The 10,000-nt window shown below is 41.1% G+C and overlaps 1 protein-coding gene across 1 annotated transcript in view; it reads right to left on the bottom strand.

The window, feature by feature from the left end:
* Positions 1-1,125: 1,125 nt before the first annotated feature.
* Positions 1,126-10,000, bottom strand: part of LOC125035399 (dimethylglycine dehydrogenase, mitochondrial-like) — a 19,357-nt gene continuing 10,482 nt past the window's right edge. Inside the window, exons 4-19 of the mRNA XM_047627768.1 lie at positions 9,707-9,814; positions 9,321-9,417; positions 8,818-8,900; positions 8,368-8,489; positions 7,921-8,169; positions 7,347-7,542; positions 6,750-6,949; positions 5,963-6,104; positions 5,718-5,858; positions 5,240-5,380; positions 4,386-4,548; positions 3,982-4,114; positions 3,432-3,565; positions 3,038-3,139; positions 2,727-2,861; positions 1,126-2,131 (exon numbers count right to left, since the gene is read on the bottom strand). Of these exons, the coding sequence (XP_047483724.1) occupies positions 2,048-2,131; positions 2,727-2,861; positions 3,038-3,139; positions 3,432-3,565; positions 3,982-4,114; positions 4,386-4,548; positions 5,240-5,380; positions 5,718-5,858; positions 5,963-6,104; positions 6,750-6,949; positions 7,347-7,542; positions 7,921-8,169; positions 8,368-8,489; positions 8,818-8,900; positions 9,321-9,417; positions 9,707-9,814 (2,230 nt within the window). The 3' untranslated portion in view covers positions 1,126-2,047. The remainder of the gene's footprint in view (positions 2,132-2,726; positions 2,862-3,037; positions 3,140-3,431; positions 3,566-3,981; positions 4,115-4,385; positions 4,549-5,239; positions 5,381-5,717; positions 5,859-5,962; positions 6,105-6,749; positions 6,950-7,346; positions 7,543-7,920; positions 8,170-8,367; positions 8,490-8,817; positions 8,901-9,320; positions 9,418-9,706; positions 9,815-10,000) is intronic.

The raw sequence follows: 10,000 nt of genomic DNA, 5'->3' as shown, positions 1-10,000 counted from the left end.
ATCATGCAAAGAACCTTACACGCTCGTCTTGCATGGCTGCCCATAGTATACAACCCCACAAAAAGAGCAGTCAGATTTATAGTTTTACGAGTTGCATTATCTCTGTGAAGTGGATAAAATGGCCATTCAGAATGCATCAAAGCTACAAGGTGCGGACCATTGGTATACTCTGCGGAGATATTGTGGCGTTGAGGTCACAATTCATGAGGATACACTGAGCATAACAAGTCACTGACATAGTTTTCGCCGAGTCATTTCTGTGAGCACTACGGCGTCAATTCTGCTGCTCTCTTCCTTGTTCTTGTTCTATACTGTTTCAGGTTATGTCTCTCGCCTGTACCATGGGAGCTAGGGAAGTAACACTTAATGAGCGTTTTATTTATCTGTTGGGTCAGTTACTTAAGGTCGGGTGGTGACGAAGTCCGACAAAAGGTCTCCGCAATAAACCAAATCGATGAAACCATTTATTAGATATATTGCCCATATAAGCAAAATGTTTTTGGATTTGATAAAGACAGAATAATTACGAATTCTAAAGAATAACCAAACTTTGCAGACTGTATCGAGTAAGAAACATGTACGCTCTTTAAAATTTGTGGCGTTCAGTTTGAGCTTTTGCTAACAAGGTCCAACACGTCAGTTGGAGGAAAGTATTTACGACTTTCCGCCTAATCTTTCAGAAGTGTTATCCAGAATATTTATCATATCAAGATGTGTCTCCAAATCTATATAATCTAAAAAAAAAAAAACAAAAAAACATTAGTTTGTAGTTGGAACAAGTACCATATATCAAAATTGAAGCAAGCCACGTAAACTTAACCAGAAAATATTGAGTTTACAACTCAACCCTTCTTCAGTTGAAACAGTTGGTGTACTAAGTGATACATATTCTTATATGCAATCACCATATTATATATCATACATATAAAAAATCATACTTTACACACGTGTTTCGGAGTTAAAGACAAGTCAATAGGCTTAAACCTTGTGTTAGCCAGACACTTGATTTGAATATTATTACAACGGGAAAAGCAGATTCACCATTATGCAGTCTGTTGTTTGTCTGCATGTAAGAACTATGGCATAAAAATATATCTTATGTATGGAATGGAAAGAAAAAAAAAATAGGTTAACAGTCTGTATTTAAAACCATTACAAAAATGAAATATTATTTTTACATAACAACCTCATTGAATACATATATTCTTCCTCAACATTTCGTAGATCATATGTTTTTGGGCGAATGTCAGAATTTCCAACAAACGTACAAAATCCGTGACGAAATCGTGGACAACCTCGGCTGAACTTTAACATACTCATAGGGCCTAATCTTGTGACATAGACTCGAGCGAATCAGTATGAATATCATACAGAGCCTCAAAGAGAGAGATAAAAAAAAAAAAAAAAAAAACGCAGAGAATATGCTGGTCGGGGGAAAAAACGGATGCATATTTAGAAGTAAAACATTGCTAAGAATGTGGGTTACTTACCTTTGTCGGGGAATCATAATACTGTAATTATCAGGATACCGGACAAAGCCAGCATTTCCAAATTCTTCGAGAAACGATTGTGGGTCTATGTATCAATTTAAATTCATGGGAAATACTCTTTGAACTTATTTCTTACATATTTTCGCTCTCTTCATTGATTCATAAGGATACACTCATTAGCACGTCTGTGTTTTTTATTATCCTAATGGATCTATAGTGCTGTGTATCAATTAAAACAGCCGTCTGATATCACAGGAGAAATATAAGTCACAGCAGCATAGTAATACATGAACGTTCCGAACATACATACAGCCATACATACATATACACACGCATACAAGTACAATGTCCTTACCCCAATACCCAAGAAATTTTAATAAAATCTAAACAGCTCTAAATAAAAGTATTATCAAAAGATTAAAACACAACAATTCTGGATCAAATATCAAAATATCTTTCATACAAAATACAGCCACGATAAGAACAGCAATCCATATAAACAAGTACAGCGTCCAAAAACCCGCTTGTGGTTAGACGTCTGAGAAATGCAGGAAAGATTACTTCTTGGCTCGTGCTGTATGTGTGAGAACCGGGGGCCCAGCCAGGACGGTGCCGGTGTGCATCTCGCCAAGTAATTCCACCTGTTTGGATAATGTTTGTTTTGTTTAGAGTTGTTGTTAAGGATAAGTGTTATCGGTGGTAAGATAGTACTCGTTATATATAAATATTCATGTTTATTATTTTGGGAAATGCGTGTTATTCGTAAAATTGGAAATTTGATATACTTTTCTACGAGATATTGATCAATGTTGATTACAGATATTCTCTTCAGATGTATAGAATGAATACTTGATGGATCTGATATTCACATATAAGGAAAATATATACGAAAATTCTGCAAGTAAAGCAAGTGAAAACTTGAATATTACTGCTTTGTGCCACTATTCGCCATAAAAAATATACTAAAACTGTAAATAACAACAAAAAAACAATACACTTAAGGCCTTTTTGTAGCATCCCGAAATCCCTGACACTTTGATACATGGACGCTACAAAACACGATATCGGAGTTCTCACACTGTATCAAAGTAGAGGCATACAATTTGATACAAACTGAAATGTTACAACAGCTTATAACAATGTGCGCTTAAAGGGCAGACATATATCAAAGTGTTAGGGGTTTCGGAGATCTACAGAAAAGGCCTTTAGTTGATATTTGTTTTTGCCATATTTTACCTGCACTTCCGTTCCAGGCACAGCCAGGAGTGGAGGAACGTATGCGAAGGCCAAGGACTTTCCGAGGTGGTACGAGTAACAGCCACTGGTAGTGTTGCCAACAGCCTTGTTTCCAAGCCAGATTGTTTCGTCGCCCTGGAATGCACACCGGGAATTGATAAATTGTTAAGCCTTATTCTTAGGTTAAATATATGAGCTGCGATATTCTGGTGTTCTGGAAAGAAGGTAATTCTCAAGATCACATTTCAGGTGTAAATTCAGGTGCCACACAGTGTTATCTTTTGTAAAAGAGTACAATATTCACAACTTACATGGGGGTCGTGATCGTCAGTATCGATTGTCATTTGAATGAGGTGTTTCCTGGGCCTCTTCTTCAGTAGTTCTACCAACGCATCTCGGCCCACGAAGTCTCCCTGGTGGTGGTCGAATGAGAAATGAAGAATCAGACTTGTAGTTCGACAGATGATCAACACAGTTTTAAAAGAAATATTATTTAGCCAGACGGCTTGTTAAAACGGTCAGATCCAATTATAGACGACGAATTTGTATGGGTATTTTAACCAACATTGTAGGGACTAGAAATTACAGTTCCAAGTAGCATTCCATCGCCTTGATAGTTGTATCATACGAAGTGACAAAATGAAACCTTTCTAAGTGAATGATTTAGTGAGCTTCGAGACGCCGAAGCACGACCGTTTCTTTTACCTTATTCATATTTACAAAACTCATCAGCCCTGCGTCGACGATGGTAGTGTCCATGTTCATCTCTGCGCCCCACATCTTGAAGCCCTTTTCTTGGCGGAGGACATTCACAGCGATGGTGCCGACGTCATTGGCTCCTGCGTGAGAACGCTTGTTGAGATATATATATATATATATAAAGCTTTCTAATTGGGGAAATGGTGATTTCTGAAATACTCGAGTTGACGCAATCAGAGTGGAAATCAAGAATTTAAAGTTATTGTAATCAGGTTATGAGGCAAATATCATCTTGTGTTAATTTTATTATGTTAAAATCTGATTTCACTTTTCTATATTTTCTCTCTCATCGGTGTGACCGTAAGCAATTGTAGAGGTCAAGAGAAATAAATAAATACAAATACAATTTTAAATGAGTAGAAAGCTTCTCCACTTTTAGAAACATCAAAATCAACAACAATTTGAAAAAAGCCCTTTGTCAAACTTCAATCTGTCCCTGAACAGACACACAAGTACAGTAAACAGCACTAGTGTCACGAACGCGGCACTGACTCACCGAAAGGCTCTCCGTGGTGCAGCAGAGCCTCGTACAGCTGACCCGTCTGTTCACGTGGATGGTACAATTCCCAGCCCAGCTCACCCGTGTACGAAATGCGCATCGCCGTTGTCTTCACGCCGGCCAGATCAACCTGAGAAATGCAGTGAGTCGGTATTAACCCCAGTGAGTTATTTTGTCTTTAGATTTTAGAAGAACGTTTGAAAGAAATGCATGTCCTAGTATACTTTTTTCCTAATTGTACCAAGAAAATACGCTTTATGTGAAATTATTAGTTATATATATGCATATACATACATACATATACATATATGTAATCACATACTACATACGCAATATAAACCCTATTTACCCTCGACCAGCTTCAGTCCAAAAAGCAAAATCCCCAAAAGGGCTTTCCTCACCTCCTTGGACGAGAAGAAGGGGAACTTCCCCTTGAATTCGGGCGCGAGCGTGGCAAGAATCTCCTTCGACTTGGGTCCGGCGATACTAAGGCAGCCCACGTCTTCAGTGCAGTTGCCGAAGCTTACTTTCCAGTCACCTCGGCGGGCATAGTCCTCTAACCATCTGTCGGATTTTTGGTTTTGTTTTTATATACTTTTTTTAATGTGCATGTCTGAGATGTTCCCATTCGAAATGGGCAAATCGAAAAGATGTTTGGGTAGTAGGCCTTTCTTTATTTGTGATAATTTAGAATAACAATAAAGTTTTTCGATCGTTTAAGATTGATTGCAGGTCTATGTTGACGAAATTAAACGAATTAAATTGAATTCCAGATCATTAACATTTCAATCCTCGTGAATAGTTAGCTTTTCGAACACAAACACAATAACATATATAAAAAGATTCAAAAGAAACAGCCACAATATGAAATGAAATTGAACTTTTGACGTTTCGAAATCCTCTTTCGAGTTCCTCTTTGGACGAATGGCAAATAACAGAAATATATACAGGACCAGGTTATTTATATAGTAGTAGAGACGCCATAAGAACAAGAACCGAATCAGGAACCGGTTTCTCTATGATAATTACAAAAATTCTCTTCGTGTATCCATTTCGATTATTTATTTCGTTTGAAACGAAACCCTCGGAACGTTACGTTCAAATTTCTGTTCACAGTATGACTGAGTTTCCTTTCAATAATAATAATAATAATAAAAAATAATAAAGAATAATTATAAATACATATTTATTATTATTATTATTATCAATATTACTATATATTTTTTGATAAACGAGGTCAAATCTTGAACCTGACCTGAGATCGTGCAGCTCCGACCCCGACCCGGTGATGATGAGGAAAGAGTCCTCGTGGGTCCTCGTGACGGTGAGCTCGGCGTAGATATGGCCGGAGGGAGAGAGCACGTGAGTGATCACTGTTCGCCCTAGTCTGGGTACGCTGTGGGGGGAGGGGGTGGTGCGGGGTATCAGTGGTCTGTCTCTTTCTGTCTAATGTCAGTGTATTCTCTCTCTCTCTCTCTCCCTCTCTCTCTCTCTCTCTCTCTCTCTCTCTCTCTCTCTCTCTCTCTCCCTCTCTCTCTCTCTCTCTCTCTCTCTCTCTCTCTCTCTCTCTGCCTATATCATATATAAATCATGTCAATTTTTATTTTTATAAATATGTTATGTCTACATTCATAAACCTAGATGTTAGTTTTTCTGTAACTCGGCTGTGCTTTGTTATTGTTAATTATTGTCACTTTAAATGAAATAAGTCTACCAGAAGTAGATTGCTTTACTTGTTAGCCCCAACGTAGTTAAGGAACTCAGCAGCCTGTGGTCCTTTGACGATCAGTTTAGCGAAGGGCGTAAGGTCAACAATGCCCGCTGCTTTCATGACAAGGTCGACCTCCCTGCCCACAGGCTCATGCCAATTCGTCCTGCGAATATAAAATCCACGTCATAAAGATCACCAACAACATACTAACTGTCATTTACTGTATTATACAACATTTTATACCGTCCTCCATTGGGTAGACTTCACCTCTTGAAGCTGGGGCAATATTCCGGGGTATTTCCAGGGCCGGCGAACCAGGCAGGTTGCTCCCAGCCGCTATGGATGTGCATTCGGGCCCCGCGCTTCTCCAGGAGTTCGTGAGCGCCTGATAACCGGCTGGTTGGGCGACCTGGCAGAGGAGAGATTTATAAATGTACATGTATGTTTAGATGCATGTAATCATACATGTGAAACATACGCCACACACAAACACTCTCACTCTCACTCTCACTCTCTCTCTCTCTCTCTCTCTTTCTATTTCTCTCTCTCTCTCTCTCTCTCTCTCTCTCTCTCTCTCTCTCCTTCCCTCTCCCTCCCTCCCTTTCTCTCCCCCTCCCTCCCTCCCTCCCTTTCCTTCTCCCTCCCTCTCCCCCTCCCTCCTTCCCTCTCGCTCTCCCTCCTTCCCTCTCCCTCCCTCTCCCTCTCCTATTTTCTCTCTCTCCCCTTCCCTCTCTCCCCCTCCCTCCTTCCCTCTTCCCCTCTTTCCCTCCCTCCCTCCCTCCCTCCCTCTTCCTCTTCCTCTCCCTATCCCTCTCCCTCTCCCTCTCCCTCCTTCCCTCTTCCCCTCCCTCACTCCCTTTCTCCCTCTCCCTCACCTCACACCTGCATCAACCATCCCCGCACCCCAGCTCCACCCCTACCCCCTTGACAACACGATCCCCCGCCTCCAACCCTCTCCCGAACAAGGTAAGATAAGCATAGGCATATAAGTATAAGTACATATAACTTAAAAAAAAGGCCTAACTCCCGACGACCCCCGCGCTAAGACCCTCACCCGCAAATCGCTCCTCGTGCGGGTAAGAGACGGCGTTATTCATCCCATAGGACTCTCGCGCCTTGGCCATGACGTAGGTGTTGTCCGCCCACTTGTTGAACCTCCCGGGGTCGCACTCGCTCAGCTCGAGGGGCGGTTGGCCGTCCAGGATCCAGTCGGCGAGGAACTTGCCGATCCCGCCGCCGTGCACGATGCCGTAGCTGGTGGGGAAGGAAGAGGAGGGATTGTGTGGTAAGGTATTATTGTTATTATTATTTTATTTTATTTATTATTTTGTTTACTTTTTCGTGTTCTAATACCTGAAGGAGAGGAGGAAGATGGTATTACTTTCTGTTTTAATCTATAATTTTAATCTGTCACAAGTTTGGACAAAATAACTCATCTTTTTCAAAATATGTACATATTTTTTCTCTCCAAATACATACACGGTTATCTTGAGAATGGCAAAAGTGTCAATGAATTGTCACGGAAGTTCCCTTCATTGTATATAGCTTGTATAAAAAGGACATCAAAATTCAAATCTCTCTTCCTCTCACTACAAAACGCCTTTCCTATCTACATTAACAGCAACATCAAAAACAACACCACATCTCTCACCCAAACCCAGCAGCTATCCACATATTGGGCAACATATCGGGTCCGATCAACGGCAGAACGTCCGGCGTGTATGTAATGGGCCCGTTCACGACACTCTGGATGTTGGCGTGGGCGAAACACGGCACCAGCTCCATGGCGACCTCCAGGTGTGGCTCCAGGCGGTCCAGGTCGGGTTGGAAGAGCTCCTTGCCGAAGCCTGGAGGAAGAAGAGGGCTTGGTGGTAAAGAGAAGGGCTCTTGAGGTTTTGCTAAGCTGTTATTTTTGGCTTGTTGTCTTTTTCTCGTTATTATTATTTTTTTCAATTATTTTTATCATTTTCATTATTATTATGATTAGAAAGAGTTGGTTGTCGTTCTGTTTGCTTTGTCTACAAAATATGTACGATTTATTCAATTCAGTATCTTTTTCCGAGGTTATAACAGCCGTAACAGTAAGCTACAAAATGAAATTAGACGGAAACTGTTTTCAAAAAGAAAAAGAAAAAAAAATAGAAAAAGGAAAAAACAAGATAAAAAATCCATGCATTGCGCAATCACAATACTAATGAACGAGTAAAAGCCAAGGCGACACCCACCTGGAGGCACTCGATCCGTGACCCAATCATTGCACTGTCTCATGGTGTTTTCGCTCTCGTAGGGCCCGATGAGGAGGCCGTCGCGTTCCATGCGCAGGTAGAAGGACCCCTCGAGATGTCGCAGGACAGGGATCTCCTTCTTCAGCGCCTTCACCTCCGGGACCGTCGACGTCACGAGGTACTGGTGGTGGTTCGGGACGAGGGGAAGGTCCGAGCCGGCCAGCTGGGCGACCTCCTTGGCCCAGAAACCTGGAACGGAATTTGCATCGTCCGGATTCTCTTATTCACGCATCAAGACCTCCTCAGACGGTGGCCGGAGGGGGAGATTTGAAAAGAATATTCGAGCCTAAATTTTCAGTGAACTAATTCTAGGAATTTAGAGAAATATTCGAGAGAGGTAACATGACGGTTATGTATTTGTTAAGACAAGTCCTCGAGCACGATTACCTGCTGCATTCACTACCCTATTGGCAAGAATGTCTCCCTGAGGAGTTGTAACGACCCATCGACCATCCTCACGCAGCTGCAGCGCCGTCACCCCCGTCGCCTGCAGGATCTTGGCGCCGTACCTGTCGACGGCGTCATTGTAAATCATGCACACTAATGTTTATTGTCGAAGTTCAAAACATTACCTTCCCTAAAGATTAACACATCGTATTTTTCCAATAATGATGTTAGCCACTTGTAACCGATCATAATTACTATTATAAACTCACACTGATGTTCAAATGTTATCAGACAACTTCCAATGGTCGTGATGACAAAGCTCTTACAAAATAATTGAATTACGCTACACAATTACAACACAGAAAACAAGAAACCTGGCATACTCACACGTAGACACGCAATACACACAGGCCCATCCTCCGTTCGTTCTACAAGAGACAAAGTACTTACTTGCGTGCTCCCTTGGCAATGGCCTGCGTTAGGGAGTAGGGGTCAACGTGGCCGTCGTACGGTGTGTAGAGACCCATCAGCACCTAACAAGAAAGCAGGTGTGGTTCTAAGAAAATCGGTGTAGACGTTCTAAGAAAGTAGGTGTAGATATTCTAAGAAAGTAGGTGTAGATGTTCTAAGAAAGGAGGTGTAGATATCCCAAGAAAGGTGTAGATATTCTGAGAAAGTAGGTATTGATTTTCTAAAAAAAAAAAAAAAAAAAAAAAAAAAAAAAACTAGGTGTATATGTTCTAAGAAACTGCTGTTGTTACATTGACACATATCGTAATGGAGATCATCTATTACTTGTTGCTCAAGTTCCAACACATCGTCTAGCTTTTGAAATGCCTCATCCTCATCATTATCCCTTGGCTATTCTTGTCGTTCGTTCGAAATTTCGTATAACAGAGTATGAAACATCCATTTCTGTTGTGTATTAAATTGTGTTTTCCCATACTACTTACGTTGTCGACGTTGGCGATGGGCACGAGTTCTTTGACCTGTTCAGGGGTGATGAGACACTGTGGTGCTTCGTGGTGGCCGTGGCGGGACATCTGGTACCTGTGGGAAACACCATTTTCAAATCCTTTGCTCGTGGTTAAAAGCTAGAGAATTATTTCATGTTCGTCAAATGTATACTCCAATTTCTTAAGACACAGAGTAGAAAAAAGAGTTCTGTGCTTTCAGCGTATGTAATCAAACACTTCAAGAAAGTAATGATTTCCAGAAAATATTAACTTGTAGAACTAACATTCCTGAAACGTTCGTATCTTAGTGTGTGAGAGGATCAAGACCTAGCATTAGTTATGAGAAGTGAAAGGAAGATGTGATCTATCCTCACGTCACTCACTTCATCTCGTCAACTCGCGTGGGCGTGGTGGCGATGCGGATCGAGCCGGGAAGATGAAGATTAATCTCCTGATCGGTTTCAGCTGCTATGTGAGCATACATATTTAAGCTGGAAATATCACCACGAAGAGGTTAACGTATGTCTTTGATGTGTGTGTGTGGGGGGGGGGGGAGAGTATTAATATTATGTTTATATAATATGAAAATAGATCATGATAATTCTTCTCAGTATAGAGTGCGTTTTGTGAGCATACACATTTAAGCTGAAAATATCCCTTGAGAAGTTAACGTATAT

Source organism: Penaeus chinensis, chromosome 19 (genome assembly GCF_019202785.1).
Source record: "Penaeus chinensis breed Huanghai No. 1 chromosome 19, ASM1920278v2, whole genome shotgun sequence".
Classification (NCBI taxonomy): Eukaryota; Metazoa; Arthropoda; class Malacostraca; order Decapoda; family Penaeidae; genus Penaeus; species Penaeus chinensis.
Note: the sequence above shows the minus strand (reverse complement) of the source record. Positions and strands in the feature narration are given on the sequence as shown.